Raw genomic sequence first — 18277 nt, forward strand, 5'->3', positions numbered from 1 at the left:
TCTTCTTTCTGTCTTGAAAAAAGACGTTTGCCTGCCTGCGTGGTCTGCGCCTGCCTGCCTGTCTGCCTGTCTGTCTGCCTATCGTCTATCTGGGTGCTTGCTTACCTGTCTGCTGACCTGCCTGTCTGTCCTCAAGCATGCATGCCTGCTTGCCTGTCTTCCTGCCTCCTTGCCTGTCTGCCTGTTTGCCTGTCTTCCTGCCTGCTTGCCTGTCTTCCTGCCTGTTTGCCTGTTTTCCTGCCTGTTTGCCTGTCTTCCCATCTGCTCGTCTTCCTGCCTGCTTGCCTGTCTTCCTGCCTGCTTGCCTTTCTTCCCGCCTGCTTGTCTGTCTTCCTGCCTGTTTGCCTGTCTTCCTGCCTGCTTGTCTGTCTTCCTGCCTGTTTGCCTGTCTGCCTGTTTGCCTGTCTTCCTGCCTGTTTGCCTGTCTTCCCGCCTGCTTGCCTGTCTTCCCGCCTGCTTGTCTGTCTTCCTGCCTGCTTGCCTGTCTTCCTGCCTGTTTCCCTGTCTTCCCGCCTGCTTGCCTGTCTTCCCGCCTGCTTGTCTGTCTTCCTGCCTGTTTGCCTGTCTTCCCGCCTGCTTGCCTGTCTTCCTGCCTGTTTGCCTGTCTTCCCGCCTGCTTGCCTGTCTTCCCGCCTGCTTGTCTGTCTTCCTGCCTGTTTGCCTGTCTTCCTGCCTGCTTGTCTGTCTTCCTGCCTGTTTGCCTGTCTTCCTGCCTGTTTGTCTGTCTTCCTGCTTGCCTGTCTGCCTGTTTGCCTGTCTTCCTGCCTGTTTGTCTGTCTTCCCGCCTGCTTGTCTGTCTTCCTGCCTGTTTGCCTGTCTGCCTGTTTGCCTGTCTTCCTGCCTGTTTGTCTGTCTTCCTGCCTGCTTGCCTATCTTCCCGCTTGCTCGTCTTCCTGCCTGTTTGCCTGTCTGCCTGTTTGCCTGTCTTCCTGCCTGTTTGCCTGTCTGCATGCCTGTTTGCCTGTCTTCCTGCCTGCTTGCCTGTTGCCTGTTTGCCTGTCTTCCTGCCTGTTTGTCTGTCTTCCCGCCTGCTCGTCTTCCTGCCTGTTTGCCTGTCTTCCTGCCTGTTTGCCTGTCTGCCTGCCTGTTTGTCTGTCTTCCTGCTTGTTTGCCTGTCTTCCTGCCTGTTTGTCTGTCTTCCCGCCTGCTCGTCTTCCTGCCTGTTTGCCTGTCTTCCTGCCTGTTTGCCTGTCTGCCTGCCTGTTTGTCTGTCTTCCTGCTTGTTTGCCTGTCTTCCTGCCTGTTTGCCTGTCTTCCCGTCTGCTCGTTTTCCTGCCTGTTTGTCTGTCTTCCTGCCTGTTTGCCTGTCTTCCTGCCTGCTTGCCTGTCTTCCCGCCTGCTCGTCTTCCTGTTACCACTTAACAGCCACACAATTGCTAAAGCGACTACCTCCAACCCAAGCCCCATTGCCATGGTTGCAAGGCATCCTTTGCTCTCATTGGCTCCTGGTTGCTATAAGTTACAGAGCTGGCTTGCCATGGATCTCATTGAAAGATTGCGTCAGGAGAGCTGGCTTGCCATCATGGAATAATCAAAATAGACCTGCAGTGCTGATTCTTAGATCTATGTAAGGTTGTTCCTGAAAGAAGCTCTGCTCCCTAGAGCAGTGACTGAGATGCCTGATACATCTATATTAGGAAAGGGTACTGGAAGGGTTAATAGATTTGATGCTGGTTGTGTGCCGTTAGCATTATTAGTGATATAATAATTAGATGATGTGAGTGCCCTCTGGGACAGTAGACCTTAACAACAACACAGAGACATGCTCAAGCACCTCTGTTCATTGCCTCTTCCCCCAGGAGGGGTTAGGAAACAGGGGGAGGTGGGGAAGGGGTTTGGCCAGTGGCAGGTGCTCCTCACGTCTCCTCCGAAGGGCCCGTCACGGATGGCTTCTCCTTACCATCAGCCGGCACTGCAATTAATGGAAGGCCGCCATGAAATATGGATGGGTCCCCATGTGGGGCTGCACACTGGAGACACAGCTGGGACATGTGGCTCTTGTCATTAATCTGCAGGCCCAGCAGTGTAGTGTAACACAGGCTCTCCTCCCCACGGGGGGTCACAGCCTGGTAAACACAGTACTCAGCCACTGTGCCACTGAGAGAAGGGGGGGCGGGGGGGGGGGCTCTCTCACTAGGGTGACACTGAACATGACGCTCTGCTCACGGCTACCTGGCTGACTCACACCAGGGACTGAACATTTATAATGATCCAAACAGGAAGTGGGCATGTACTGTTTTGAGACCCACGCACACCAAATCAAAAAAGTGTGAACCCACAAATACAGAGCACTCATAGACATGTACACACAGGCACTCACACACACACAAAACACTCCTGTTCTGCCATCAGAAATCACAAGTGTAGATAGCATCCGACAAGCAGATAATGGCATAAAAGAGCTGTAATAATGAGGGTCAACTACCTCATTACTGGTAGAGAATTCATTGATGTGCTTCGCTGGCTTACCCAAAAGAGTGTTCGACCCCTCTCCCTCCTGTCTGCCACCTTCACCCATCACCGCCCCCAAACTCAAGTGTTGTCACTGACAGTGATGTGTAGGCAGCGCAGGTACCCTGTCACGTACCTCTTCAGCAGCAAGTGTTTTGTATGCCCCTGTTGAGTCCCCTCTGTACAGTGTGCACGGCTTATCCGATATTACGTCAAATCCAATATCTTGCTGTTTGTAGAAAGCATAGACGTCACATCTCGCTTGAGAACCGGTGTTCTGTGACGTCTGCCAGGAGCCTTCCTTTCACCTGAATCAAGGAACATTTCTCTCTGATTACATCACACGCCGATGTTAAAATAGCCTTCCATCTTCACAGAACATGCCGATTACTGCCTCTTTATTTCCGACTCCGACAAAGGTTCTGTGTCTGTTTGTGTGTTTGTGTGTATGTGTGTGTCAAATACTGTTCAATAATTGACAGAGGATGCTGAAGTTGCGCTCAATACTGCCAGTGTCTGACCCCCCCCCTCCCCCCCCCTCCCCCCTTTTTGAGGTTTCAGAAGGATTAGCGATCTGGGTGTGGAGGAAAGGATATGATATAACTCTGTCACATGGCCCTCCAGCCACGCACACACACAGCGCCCGCTCTCAGCCAACGATCCCCATCTCATCCACACGCACGCACACTCACGCACGCAGGCACTCACGCAGACAAGTTGAGCCGGCGCAACCCACCAGCCCCTCTCCTCCCTGCTGCACTCCAGCCCAACCTCCTGTCCCCCTCTGCCTTTACCTCATCGCCCTCCACACCTCGCGGAGGAAGCCTCTCATTGCCTTTTAGTAATGAGGAAGCATTTGAGTCTTGTTCTGGTTGAGGGCACACACTGAGGGGGCAATCAGAGAGTGTGTGATGGCTGATTAGGGGCAGTGGGGGCGAGGGGGTGGAAACCTGAAGGTTCTGGTTGTACCCTATTCCGACATTCACGAGCCTTGTCGTCTTCTTCTTTGCGACTCGTGTGTAGCAGCACGTCCGTCCTCGGGCTCCTGATCACGTCCAGCTATAGTGCTCTTTGTTATTTGACTCTTGACAATTCGCGTCACGTTCATACTGCAGGGAAGGCTTGGTTGGCTTTTACTGTAAAGTGTGTTGGTCTTGTTGTTCTGAGTCATTCTCAGTAAACCTCAGCCTAAGCCTTGCGGTCAGGAGACCCCAAGGGGCTATACCTTGTTTTCCCTCAATAAAGCTGGGAAGCTTTACTGTCTATCGGAATTCCACCTCACCCACCTTGCATTCATACAATTCTACAGTAAATAAATATGACTTTGCCAATGTTTTTAACATCCTCTTTCTCTTTCTCTCCTCCCCCCCCTCCTTCTCTGCAGCACCTTGGATGATGAAGGCAGTAACCTTCGCCAGCAGAAGCTGGACAGACAGGTAGGCCCTGGAGGGGACACTATGTGGGCTAAAACAGGACAACCAGAGGAGAGGCAGCCGGCTGGAAAACAGAGATAAGGAAGACAGAGAGATTGAGACAGAGATATAATTATTTGGAGAGAGAGAGAGAGACAGAGAGAGGGGATAAAGATATAGAGACAGACAAAGAGAATGTCTTCACCATAGTAAATATTTCACAGCTTACTGGACCAGATATTTAGTTCACATCAGTTTAATCGTCTTTCAGGGATTCGGCAGTCTTAAGTATTTGCAACCAATTAGAGGTGTTTTATGCTAATCGGTTGGTTGATGACTCTGTTCCTGTCTGTGTGATACAGATGCTTAGCAATATTCCTTCTCAAGATTAAGCAGCGTGACATGAAAATAATCTCAATGGTTTCATCTCGACTTCAATTACTTTCCCTGCATCGTCTCTGACGATCCAATGAGAAGCGTGAAAATAGATCATGGTGCCGTCATTGGTTTCATCAGACCTCTTGTTACATTTCCTAAAATACAGAAGAAAATGGCTGGGGATTATGTAGCAAACGTTGATATGAGGCCAATCTCTATGGATTTCAGGAGTAGGCCAAGCGTAATGATGGGGTGTTCAGCATGGACATAAACAACATCAAACCCCTTTCTTGTTCTAGCGATAGCTACTCTAATGTATTTCCCACAGTTCACTTTACAGTAATACATCTCAGCGACTAGAGTGTTGCTGTGTTTGCGGCTGTTGCTGCGGTGATGCCGTAAGATGGTTTTACGTAAACAATGGGCCTGACTGAAGCATTTTAGATGAAACTGAGCTTGGATACAGGTGGATACTTGGATACCCCATTAACCCTGTGCTCTGTAGAGGGTGCGGGTGATTTGTCAATGCTTGGGCCCTCAACTGCCGAAGGGACACACACGACTTTGGTTTCTCGTCAGTCTTTTGACAAGTTGCCCTCAGACGTCTGGAACAAATGTGTGTGGAGAAGAGGGAGAGAGAGAGGAAAAGGATGGAAAAAGGAAGGGAGAGAAAGAAGGTAGGAAGAAATGAAGGAAGGATCGAATGACGGAAGGACCGAACAAAGGCAAGAAGATATAAAACAAGATCAGTTGTTATCGGATATATGGGTTTATTTTTGAGGTAAAAACATCTCAAAGTACAGACCCAGACAAACGCAGAACAGTCTCATATCTTATGAATGAACAGAGTAAAAGAAGTAAGGCGCTCCAGCAGGAAGATCCACAGTTCAGTTCTTCACTCAGTGGTCTCTGCTGAACCAGCCATTCTTTGAACATCAAAGTGCTCTTCTACATTCATACTGCATTAGCAAGACAGTCACCCAAGCAACAGGGCTCGGAGCTCTGCTCGTTCCAGTCTCGAGATGCATCACCTGGGTTCATTGTTTGATGAACTTGGTCCAAGGTGTCCTGCAGAGCCCATACATGACCCACTGGGAGAGAGGGCATCTCCCAGGATGTTCTCTCTCCCTGGTTGAGGGAATGAGAGCGGGATGTCATGGCAGCATTCCTCCGCAGCCATTGCACTGTGCTCTAATTATAGTGTTAGGTCTGTCTCTCTCTCCATCTCTCGACCTTTCCTGTCCTCTTCTTTCCTGTCCTCTCCTCTTCTCTCCTCTCCTCTCCTCTCCTCTCCTCTGTGGTCTATCCTCTGACTCTCTGCTCATGTACGGCGATTCCTCCACGTTTGGCCTCAGCCAAAAGTGTCTCAGCAGAGTAGCCAGAGCAGCTTTCTGCACCATCAGGGATTCCCTCAATATTTGATGAGCTCAGACTCTGGGATTTCCCTCAGTTCGCAATGCTTACATAACCACTGGTGACGGCTGGTCCGGATGGTTCTGGGACTGCCCTGGTAGGAGGAGTTGTCTAGGAGGAGGATGAAGTCGGATCTAGGATCTCTTTTGGTGTTTGAGATGACAATGACTTAGCTGTAGTTACTCTGAGACACATCGTGAATACAGGCTCTGGTTCTCATGGTGCCCAGTTACAGAGTGGGAGCTGAGGCCTGCTTCACGGTGATCTTGCCAGTGGGAAGGGTGGGGCATGTAGAAGAAGTTGAATTGGGAGAAGCGAGGAGAGGTAAGGGAGATAAAGAGGGAGAGGAGATGGATGGAGATGGGAGGAGAGAGATGAGAAGAGAGGAGAGGAGAGAAGAGGAGCGAAGAGAGGAGAGAAGAGAAGAGAGAAGAGGAGCGAAGAGAGGAGAAGCAAAAGCAAAAGCAGATGCAAAGGCAGAGGCAGAGACAGAGGCAGAGACAGGGAGATCTGAAACACTAATGCTACATGCTGAATGCACGCTGTGTATTTCTGGGACTGTGGAGGATTTGGGGGCGGAGGCTGTGTTACTGCGGGCTCTGGAAGCAGGCCAGCTCAGCTGCCTGCTGCTGAATCCGAATCCGAATCAGAAAGGGTTTTAATCGAACCTTCCTGATCACCAGCAGCCCTGCTGTCTCAGGAGACCCTGAATTAACAGACACTTACAAACTTGCCAAAGCCTCAAAACTCATATTACTGCACATTCATGTCATATCACAAGGGAAAAGTAAAGTCATTATTTAGGGTGAACTGGGATAATGAATCTGGGACACAGATCGGGCTGCGGTGTCTGTTGGAGAAAAATATGTTCAAGTAGCACAACGAATGCAGCAGAAAGTGAAGACGACTGTTTTTGAAAACGACTTGGCTTGTTGTCTGTGCTGTCAAGCGGTCAACGAATCCCTCGCACTCAATAACCTAGGCAACTGCATCTGCACGCAGGCAGGGGTCAAACTCTGGATTATTTCTTAAGCTTGAGCCCTTAATGGGTTTTTATTTATAGTATCTCTTCAGCCATAGGTAAGCAGGTGTGTGATTTCTGCTGCAGCCTGAGCTCTCTGGTGAGCTGGATGGCAGGTGCACACGTGCACCTGCCAACCTGCCATGTGTTTCATGACCACACCACCATCAAGGACACTGCCTCGTCGTGTGCTGTGGTAATGGGATGGAAGGCAGTATGGTGCTTTTCAGAATGTGTGTGTGTGTGCATGTGTGTGTGTTTGTTTGTGAGTGTATGTGGGTGTAGGTTTATGTGTGTGTGTGGTTGTCACTGGGTGTGTGAATGGGTGTGTGTGTGTGTGCAGGGGTATTGTGAATGTTTTATTATACTGTATTTGTGCACGTGTGATTTATTCATGACAGTGTAATTTAAGAATGTGTGTGTGTGTGGGGGGGTGTCTGTAGGTGTGTGGGTGGTTGTGTGTGTGTGCAGGGGTATTGTGAATGTTTTATTATATTGTGTTTGTGCACGTGTGATTTATTCATGACAGTGTAATTTAAGAATCTCTGTGTGTTTGTCTGTGTGTGTGTGTGTGTCACAGAGAGCCCTGCTGGAACAGAAACAGAAGAAGAAGAGACAGGAGCCGCTGATGGTTCAGTCCAATGTGGACGGGCGCTCCCGGGCCCGCAGGACCAAGCAGAGCGAGGAGCAGGCACCGCTGGTGGAGTCCTACCTGAGCAGCAATAGCAGCACAATCTACCACGGTATGACCACCAGCACCACAACCACACCCAGACCTGCTCTGTCACCTGGACCTGCCATCTGGACCTGGCCCTATCATCTCTCTCCAAGCAACACCAGACAAATGGGATGCCCAGTACTAATTGTTTAGGCCCCTTTTTCAAGGGCAGGGAGCTAGCCAGACAGACAGACAGCCAGACAGCCAGACAGCCAGACAGCCAGACAGGCAAGTGCTTCTCCACGTCCTGCCAGTTTGGACACATTGCTATTGATCCAGGCAGCTCAAACAGACTGGGGGTGAAAGGTTGCTGATTGGAAATGGATATAAGAGGGTGTGAACATTTGAGTGAAAGTCCCATGGAGAGCTCACTGTTTAATCGAGCTGGCCTGCCGAGTCTTTGCTCTTGGGCAGAAGAGATACTTTGCTTCATGCGATGTAAAAAAGAAAACTACATGACATAGTTGAAGAGATGCGAGTTGAAATACAGTATCTCGATGTGAAGTAACATTTGTAACCGTTGACATTTGCTTCCTTCAAACAAGGCTATACTGTATCATTTAGACTTGGTCTGAAACAAACTGTCAACTGTGTAGTACAGAAAACTCAACTGTGCAGGGATGCCTCGATCAGGAGCAGGCAGGCTGCCAGTGATTGGGCTGCTTATCTCCACAGAGGGCCATCAGCTGCTGTCTAATCCCCAGCTCTGAGAGGCAGAGTCTGGGCTGCAGGCCATGCATGCTGCCCTGGCCTGGTTCATCCTGATGTTGCTTTCGCTCTGTGGACACCACATGCAGAGACCAGTTTTTTTGTCCAGGCCAGGATGTGTAATCAAATACACTCAGTTTAAAATTGAGGGAGATCATCATACAGTAGTGATGGCAATCAGGAGAGCGGAGCGTGGATAGGAGAACCCTCCCTCGCTCCCCCCTCGCACTCTGCCTGACTGCAGAGGAGGGCTTTTTCAGATTCCCTCACCCTCCGTCGAGTCTAATGAATGTGTTTAGTGTTTACGAGAGAGATCTTCTCTCAAGCTGTGTCTGCTAAACACAGAGTACACACACACACACACGCGCGCACACACACACGCCGTCGATGTGTGACCCGGAACTTCTCCGCGCGCGGCCCCCCTCTGCAGTGTCAGCCTCCCTTTTAGAGATGTCAAACAGATGCTGCCTTTGAGGCTGTTCTGTAACGTAGCACACGTCCAAACGGACAGTGGGATTGGAGAAAAAAAAAACACGACAACATTCTGCTTGGCAACAGAGAAGGACTTCGGGCAGCAGTGACAAACGCATTTCACCTTGAAAGAATATGCACCACCCCCCCTCCGGCCCCTTCCTCTCGCTTTCTCTCTCTCTCTCTCTCTTGCTTCCTCTTCCTCTTCTTCAGGGCTTTTAGATTACTGCCGCAGGTCCCTTGATTGCTCTCATTTTCGTGTCTCTATTTTAAGATCTTATTCGACATTCAAGGCCTGAGTGCTCTGTCTCCCCTATGTACATTAGTGTTCTTTTGTAAACACGCATTCATTTGATCTAAATCCGGGCAGGAACTTGTATTCTTTCTTCTTGAACATTTGTATCCGGCTAGGTGCGCAGGTCAATGTGACATTGATTGGTGACCTGACCCCAAAATGTGGGTACATTTCGTAACCATGTTTCATTGTGCATCTATAATGGAAGTTCAACAGGACTATTTCTTTAGTAAACCCTCTACAGTATATCCTCTGCTGGGATTGTTTGGTCCACCTCAGAGTTTTCGCTCTTATGGATGGTCTGATGATGTGACATCATCTTTAGAGCCCACTAAGGTTTGAATCTAATAGCAACATCTTCCACACCGTAACCAACAGCATTTTCTTTAATATGAACTTCAAGCTAGTTGAAGCTAGCACAGTATGAATAACTGCCTGTGGAACGGGTACTCACAGTGATGTTAAATGCTTAGGCAGATGCTGGCAAGGCCCACATTACTGTAACTGTACCCCTAAGATAAGGAGTACTCCTCATAAGATGCATTAGTCACTTTATCATCATACCAAACTTAGCGTAGTTAGTTTACATTTACATTTAGTCATTTAGCAGACGCTCTTATCCAGAGCGACTTACAGTAAGTACAGGGACATTCCCCCGAGGCAAGTAGGGTGAAGTGCCTTGCAAGTGCCAAGGACACAATGTCAGTTGGCATGACCGGGAATCGAACTGGCAACCTTCAGATTACTAGCCCGATTCCCTCACCGCTCAGCCACCTGACTCCCTCCTAGTTATATTATTTAATTACTGTGCCAATTAGCCTTGATTCATTTGTTGCTGGGAATGAGTGAAAAGCAATAGAATTCCCAGACTGATCACAAACACATTGAACATCATGGACACTTCTGATACACTAAAATGGGGAGAGTCATCATGGTCATTTCCTTTGTGGTGAGAAATACCACTAAACCTTTGCTGCTCCTGTAAACTGACCTTCTTCTTTAGCAGGCCGGCATCAATAACCCCTCAACCGTGATGAGTAGCACAACCCACATCAATGACTTCTTTAATAATTACTACAATTAATTCCCCAAACTTTCATTTGCTTGTTGTATGTATGTCATTGATCCAGGTCTGCTTTCTTGGTTAACTTGCATTTCCTTGTCCCTCTTTCTCTTTAACCTTGTCTTATTTTTCCTCTGGCTTAATATATGTCATTTTCTCTCTCTCTCTCTCTCTCTCTCTCTCTCTCTCTCTCTCTCTCTCTCTCTCTCTCTCTCTCTCTCTCTCTCTCTCTCTCTCTCTCTCTCTCTCTCTCTCTCTCTCTCTCTCTCTCTCTCTCTCTCTCTCTCTCTAATCCCTTCTGCCCTGCTAACCCTGGCTGTGCTGCTGGCCACTGCGTAGTACAAGAAGCGGAGCAGGAGGAGGGCAAGGCTGTGCTGGAGACCCAGCCTCCCCGCTCGGCCAAAAAGGCCAAGGCATCGGCCTGCTCCACGCCGCAGACATGCAGCGCCAAGAAGGAGAGGAAGGGAAGGCACAAAGGTCAGCCCGGATGACTGGCAGCCTGACAGACAGCCTGCTGACCTGATAGACAGACAGACCGTTAGACAGACGGACGGACGGACGGACAGACAGACAAACATTGTTAGAAGAGCCAGCTTTCTCGTACCTAGTTCACAGCATGCATCCACCCGCTTTTGCTGTTTGAAGGCTAAAATTGAGAGGATCAGAGAGAAATCCACAGTACAATGAGACCACACATCTCTTGTGAGAAAATGCGCTTGAATCTTTGTTTGGCAGTGCAGAGAAAAGTATGTTGCATGGCCCCAGACTCTGGTCTTGTCATTCACCAACACCTCCTGCCTGTACCACCTTGATGTCTGTCAAACTGACAAATGAAGGAATATCAATAGTGTTTGACTGGAAAACTATGATTTTGTCTATTCGTTTCACATTATTTTTATCACCGGTGTTTATCATTGTTAGTCTTTTTTGGGGAGCATAAAATTGTGATGTGCGAAAATGTCCTTTTCTTGTCAAGGTAGGTAGTGTTTATTGTTCCCTTCTCCTTGTTTCTCATTTCCATTGTCAATCAAACTTCTTCCGCCTCACCCAGGACGAGGGTCAGCACATATTTCTGTGGCGTGCCTCTAGTGGAGAGAGGCACGCCGAGGCTAATGAGGCTGCCCTTTCAGAGTGGCTAAGCCTCCACTCAGGGCGCTAAGCCCATCACAGCCACAGTGTCTGTAATGATGTGAGAGGACTGGGTTCTGTTAGCTTGCCAAGTAAACACATCAGTGACTGGTTGGCTATTAAAATGCCTCCTTGGCCTTCATAAAAGACTAGCGTGAATAGAAGTTAAAGTGAAACTTTGCATTCCACTCTCTTTCCCTTTTTTAGAAGCATCCTTATTTTCCTTATAACAAAATTGTACATTAAAAGTCTTGTAGGTAACTTATATAACAGATTGAAAGCATCTTTAATACATAACCGAACATCCATTTGTTGAAGCATTTACACGGATATTTAATTCACTTGTTCATCCACAGATTGATCAGCATGAAGGAATCTTTTATGCTACCTATCTGACTTCATTTTGTCATAACGGAACCCAGGTGTTTATTTTGTTGGTTAGGTCTGATGCCAGCAGGTCTGTTCAATGTCTTTGTTTTTCTCTGCGACAGCTAATAGGATTCACTCAGGGCTGGTGATTAATCAGGTCAGAGTCCTGGCCTTCAGCACTGACATGGCCTGTGCTCTTTTGGAATGATAACTCACCCTGTCACACACACACACACCAAACACACACACAAACCCACACCACCCACACATACACGCACCCACACACACAGAGCAACAACTGTCTGAAACCAGCATTGCTAACGCCGGTCTTCTGAAAGCCACAACCTCTCTCCAATTTTCACCTGTAATTGGTGTGCAGTCACAGCCTGTCGATGGAAATTACTATGAGTGAGCAACTCATGAATTCAGAAGCAATAACGCGTTCTCCTTGAACGTACACAATACTGACCTTTCAGTAAAAAAGAGGAAACAACATGCCAGATTCTGAGTAGCTGTGATCACCTGGCCTGTCCTCTAGAGGAGGTCAGTAATCTTGGGCTAATGACATGGGGCTGGGCCAGTAACTGGCAGGACAGATGGGACTTGGTGTTTTGGCCTGCTGTACAGCCTAATTGAATGACAAAGGACCAGAGGATAGCTTGCTAATAGCGTCGAAAAAAAAATGCTACATGTAAGTGCAGTGGCCGAGTGATACGCCGTAACATCTAATCAGGAGGCAGATGGCACTCTGCGATCTACATTGATTTACAACTGATGTACAACCTTTTATATCAAATTTATTTCACAGACATTCTACTTCATCTAATTTTGAGATATTTTCACAACCTTTGTTGTCCATGCCATGGTTCCTTGCATGCAAGCATTGTTCCATTTAATACTTTAATACTTGTGAATGCTTTTGATTGTATGGCTGTCCTGCATGCAAGTCTGTGTCTTCACAATTCCCATTTAGTTGTTAATTAGTACTGCATGCTACAGGGCCTAACACTAGGAAGAAGGATACTAGGCTGTAGTGTACTACTGTAGATAGGTGTCCTACGTAACAGTGTACTAGGTTGTAGTGTGCTAGGTAGAAGTGGACTAGCGTGGTGGTCTGACAGGCCGAGGGGGCTGTTGTGCTCCAGCAGGGCTCGACGGTCCAGCTTCCTTCCAGGAGGAGGGTCAAATCCAGATCCTGACCGTGGGCCACCTGGCCACAGAAGAGGCCAGTGAGGGGGACTCTGTGGGCAGTGCTCCTTCACATGGCAAGCAGGATCTCAGGGTCACCATGCTCAAGAAAGGTACCAGGACCAGGACCTGTACCCGTACTTCTAAGTGTCCCTGCACCTCTACCTGTCAGAATGCGGTGTTGCAGGTCTTGAATCAGCCTGGAGGGGTTTATTTTGCAGTAATTGACCGGCTCACTGAACATTATTCAGCTTCTTACATGGCTATTTACTGCTGAAATAAATCATTTGACACAAAATACTGCTTTAATATTGAAAATTATTTGCATTAAAAATGCAATATTTAAAAAATCCTTTAGATTTAGATCTGCATCCATAGCAACGGTCTGTCATTCATCGCAGCAATCTGCTGTTCAGAAATAACATGTTGGAGAGTGCCATGATTGACCAGAATTGAGTATTCAAGAAAGCTTTGTAATGAAGATTATTAACACCTTATTAATAACATCAGCCACCTAACTCACAAAAAAATTTCACTGACAGTCTCTATCATGTTGATGGGTGTGACAGTTCCTACATTCAGTCTTTCTCTGGATCACTCTGTATCTATCTCTATCTCTATGCAGCTCTCTCTCTCTATTTCTATAGTACTGAAATGTAATTCCTGGTAAGCTAAACAGTAGATAATTTAAAATGTAGGAGATATTGATTATATGGATAGCAAATATTTTGGGCAACAACGGCACTGCCATAACTAGGTATTGACTTGTGTGTGTTTGCGCTCGTGGTTTTCGAACAGTGGGATTATTTAGTATAAAGTGTTCTTATCACTATCCTTGGGGCAGAAACTAACACGATAATAACTCTCTCTCTGCCCCTGCTTCTGAAGGCATTTCTAGCAGTATGAACTTTGATGAAGAGGAGGATGATGAGGATGAAGTCAGCTCCAGTTCCTCCCAGCTCAACAGCAACACAAGGCCCGGGTCTGCCACGAGCAAGAAGTCCTGCAAGGTAAACCTGAGCAGCTCTGACCCCTCTGTTGATCCCTCCCCTAAAGGCCGGCGGTGACACAGCACTAATGCCCCTTGTGCATGCTCGGTTCCTCGGCTTAATCCATCTGAGGATTGGACACGAGTTTGACTTCGATCTGTTTATCTGTTCATTTGTCAGGATAATTCACAGAGAGAGGAAAGACTAGGACATGGGTGATTTGTGTGAAATTGATGTTTGTTCTCGGTTTTTGCAACTTGTAATTAAAGTTAGCTGTCTAGAACACTGATGGCCAATCTGGTCTAATAAAAAGAGGAAACAGATCACACCGGGTGGTATGTTCCCTGCATATCAAATGTTCCAACCTAATTGGACTTCATTGTGCTCTTTGCTGACTTCTTTCAATGCTATTAAAAACAACTGTTGGCTTGGATTTCCATGATGCAAATGTAGCCCTCCCTTTGCTCTGCTTCATGTGAAACTATCCCCCAGACGTAGCCTGAATGACGGAGAGAGCGATGGCATCCCTGCAGGGCTGAGGTCTCTGGGTTTTCAGACATGCCGTCTGTTCTATCACCCCCTGCAAGACTCTTCACTTCCAACATAACCACTGGTTGTTATTGGTCTGAAGGAGAGATGATTTTAGCACAGGCCATTATTTCTTTGCTTTCAGGTGGCAGAGCCATTATCTCCTAAGGACAGTGACTCAGAGAAGGGAGGCAGGGAGGGAGAGGGAGGGAGGGAGGGAGAGGGAGGCAGGGTTGTGGAGACACAAAAGGAAGGTGACTGGTGCCTGGGTGGTGGTACGATGCCCTGGCAGCCCACGGTACAGTAACGAAGGGATCTCAGTGACGTCAGCTGGCATTTCACTCGTTACCATGACGTCTGACCAGTCATTCCATGTGGACCCGTAACCCCCTTTTAGGGAGAGCCAGCTGGCGTCACCACTTGATTTGTGACCCAGACGGCACAATTAACCGACACGACTCCAGTCCCTCTGGATACCCTGATCCTCCTTAACCTATCCCAGCGTTCCCCTTCCCTGTCCTGTAAGTGCGGATGTGATGGCTTAGTCGCCAGCCATCCTCACCTCGTCTGATTGGGCTGCCCGTGTTCATTCCCCCAGGACGCCGCCTCTGCGTCCACGCCCCCCATTAGCGAGCCCGCCATCGACGTGGACGACCTGGAGGAGTTCACCCTGCGCCCCGCCCCCCAGGGGGCCACGGTGAAGTGCCGGATCACCAGGGACAAGAAGGGCATGGACAGAGGCATGTACCCCACCTACTACCTCCACCTGGAGAGGGAGGACGGCAAGAAGGTGAGGAGCGCTGCAGCACACCACTGTGGACCACACAGACACGTGGGCACTGTTTGCATCACGGTTTTACGGTTGTACCGTTATCATAAGGTTCCGCGTTAAACTGCACTTCATTCGATCCCTTTGATTGTAAACAGTACCCTGCTTTCGTTGCCGACGATGTTTCAGTGCGCGTGTTCTAAGTATGTGCGCATCTAAATGAGGCCCTCCAGTCAGAGCGGATGTTGATGTTTTTTGGAGGGGTTGGTGTTGCCCTAATTGGATTGGGGCTTGATCCACCTTAGGTGTTCCTGTTAGCTGGGAGGAAGAGAAAGAAGAGTAAAACATCTAATTACCTCATCTCCATCGATCCCACGGACCTGTCACGAGGAGGGGAGAGCTTCATTGGGAAGCTAAGGTGAGGGCATCTCGCTTTCATCAGTACAATGCCTCCAGATAACCTGTTGCCATCTAGCCAACCTGCTGTCTGCTGTTTTCAAAATATAAAGCCAGTAATTATTGAAAATCCTTTCCAATATATATATTTATTGCTTTCACGGGTTTAGAGAAGGTACAAAAGGGTAGGTATATTACATTACATTTACATTTATTCATTTAGCAGACGCTTTTATCCAAAGCGAGAAAAGAGAGAGCTTTACAAAAGTGCATAGGTCAATGATCATAAACCACGAGATAGCCCCAAAAACATTGTGGGTAGCCAAAACATGATGCATACATTGTGAAAAGCAAATAAGTGCCAATGGGAACTTATTTGCTTTTCACAATGTATGCTTCAAGGTAGATAAAAAAGGCATGAATTAAAATGGCCCGTAAACATTCTTCTGTACTTTCCTTTGACTTGAGGTATGCAAGACAACATTAGCCTCGTGTGAGATGAGAGGAGAATGAATTAGCTATGTGAACATCTCTAATGAATGGTGGGCTATGCAGCCCCACACCTGTCAGGTCTGCTGCAGAAAAGGAAAGTAATTGGATTCATTACTTCCGTTTGAGGGCTCATCTGTTTTCATTGTTCGGAGGGGGAAGCTGCACTGGGTGATGGCCGCTAGGTGTGATTAAAGTTGGAGCAGAGGACAGACCCTGCGGAACACAGCTCTGTCAGTCTGGGTGGGTGTGGTCTGCGCCTGGTCTGGGAGCGGAAACTGCAGTGCGGTCTGCACTAAGTGCGCTGTCAATATCGTTTGGCAGATTGTGCCATGCGTGCATGTGTGTGTCCAGTTGTGTGTGTTGGCTGTTTCTGTGTCTACTCGTGTTTGTGTGAGGGGTTTTAGTGGTGACTGCAGGCTAAGAGGAGCAGGCAGTGACATCAGCCGCCCTTTGAGATCCTATCAGGGCACCGTGGCACCAGAGAGCCCCCAAGGGAGTCTCGTCAAACATGGCCGGCCACAGTCTTCATTAATGTCCTCTCCCTACTCTCTCGGTCGATACGGAGATCTCCTCTGGCTTCCGTCATCATAACCACACTTGAAGGATGAAGAGCTAGATCGAGACAGGCAGAGACCTTTCACCTGCCTCTGATGGAAGTTGTGGAGAGGTTGTGAAGATGAGATTGCAACCTTTTCTTTGACCTTCACGGTCAATTGTCAGTAGCTAACTGTGGCCTGATTAACAGAGGGTGGATAGCAAGCCTCTCATCTGAATCTGGCCACGGTCCACCTCTTGGTTATGTTGATTATTGTCAAAAAATCTAGATCTGATCCCAGCATCAAAGCTTTCTTTTACAGACAGATAAGCCATAACATACATACAGTAGCACATTTATATAATTGTAACCAACAAATCACTAATATGTTTCGTTTGGATTAATAAAAACAATAAAAATAAAAAGCTTACATTTTGCAACATGCTTGTCAAGTGTATTACACTTCTGTAAAGTCACAAAACCTTAAACAATAAACCTTGCATTCATATTGCACAATTTACCATTAGGTGAATACTGTGGATTATAAGAATTAGCCTTGCATTGTACCAGGTTTTTTGTGATTACCTGTATTGTGAAATGACTGGTGAGATGCTGACTAAATGATGACAGTTATTGTTAAGTTCACGATCAGTAATCAAACAGTGATTGTTGAAGGCCGAGAGACAAGTGATTTCATTTCTGTTTATTTCTCTGTGATTAGCAGAGCCATTTTCCCTGCCATTGACTTTGATTGGAGTATGAGGTCCAGTAGCTAGCTGATTAGGGTTAAAGGGACAAACCACTGCCTTCATTAGCTCCAAATTGCTCTTAACCTCTTTATTACAGAGCAAGCTCCTGAAACACACACAAACACACGCATATGCATGCACATACAGACACACTCCTCTAAGCCCCTCATTGTTTTCCCTCTTCAGGTCTAACCTCATGGGCACCAAGTTCACCGTGTATGACAGTGGGCTGAACCCAGCCAAGACCCCTTCTAGTCTGGAGGCTGAAAACCTGCGTCAGGAGCTGGCAGCAATATGCTATGTGAGTCCTCAAGAGAGAAACCGTTGGTACCAAGCCATGTAGTAGGTATAGATTGGGGGATGTGTCACAAGGAAGGTGTGGAATAGTGGTTACTGTCCGTCACATAGCCCACTGAAGGGGCATGGCGACACCTATTGCTCAAAGCTGAAAATGGCCCTGTGTAGGGCTACTTCATCAAATTGTAAACCCAGGAAAGACATTGGTTTTAGTTTACGGACACACTGTATGATTGGTGAGGCTTACTGGAGAGCTGTAAAACAACGTTGTCTGTGTGCTCCCTCTTTAGGAGACCAATGTGTTAGGGTTTAAAGGACCTCGGAAGATGAGCGTCATCATACCTGGGATGAACATGGACCATGAGAGAGTGTCTATTCGCCCACGCAATGTGAGTGGCTCTCGTCAATACAGGGAGGAATGGAGGAGTGAGTGAGTGAGTGAGTGAGAGAGTGAGAGAGTGAGAGAGTGAGTGAGTGAGTGAGGGAATGAGGGAGTGAGTGAGTGAGTGAATGAAGGAAGGAGAGAGGGCAGGAGGGCAGGAGGGAGTGAATCAGGAGTGAGTAAGTCAGCGAGTCAAAAAACACTACCGACTATTTGACTGACTAACTGACTAATCGACTGCCCATGCTGAAACCTCTCTGGTCTGCCTCCCCCCCTGCCCCAGGACCACGAGTCATTGCTGGCGCGGTGGCAGAACAAGAGCACCGAGAGTGTGATCGAGCTGCACAACAAGACCCCTGTGTGGAACGATGACACGCAGTCCTACGTGCTCAACTTCCACGGCAGGGTCACCCAGGCCTCCGTCAAGAATTTCCAGATCATCCATGACAACGACCGTGAGCTTCCCAGCCTCTGTCAGGCCGCATGCTTGGCTTGCTCACTGTCACATCCACTCACAGTAGAGTT

At 47.9% G+C, this 18277-nt stretch overlaps 1 protein-coding gene across 4 annotated transcripts in view; it reads left to right on the top strand.

Annotated features, from left to right (window-relative positions):
• tub (TUB bipartite transcription factor) overlaps positions 1–18277 on the top strand; it is a 43444-nt gene that overhangs the window by 23064 nt on the left and 2103 nt on the right. For 2 of the 4 annotated variants that reach the window (XM_062471942.1, XM_062471944.1), the window contains exons 2-11: positions 3836–3887; positions 7256–7418; positions 10270–10407; positions 12573–12728; positions 13504–13625; positions 14731–14922; positions 15207–15319; positions 17260–17374; positions 17661–17759; positions 18036–18207. In XM_062471942.1, coding sequence (XP_062327926.1) covers positions 3836–3887; positions 7256–7418; positions 10270–10407; positions 12573–12728; positions 13504–13625; positions 14731–14922; positions 15207–15319; positions 17260–17374; positions 17661–17759; positions 18036–18207 — 1322 coding nt within the window. The remainder of the gene's footprint in view (positions 1–3835; positions 3888–7255; positions 7419–10269; positions 10408–12572; positions 12729–13503; positions 13626–14730; positions 14923–15206; positions 15320–17259; positions 17375–17660; positions 17760–18035; positions 18208–18277) is intronic. The other 2 variants (XM_062471943.1, XM_062471945.1) reach the window with 2 other exon arrangements.

The sequence above is a fragment of the Osmerus eperlanus genome, chromosome 10, assembly GCF_963692335.1.
Source record: "Osmerus eperlanus chromosome 10, fOsmEpe2.1, whole genome shotgun sequence".
Lineage (NCBI taxonomy): Eukaryota > Metazoa > Chordata > Actinopteri > Osmeriformes > Osmeridae > Osmerus > Osmerus eperlanus.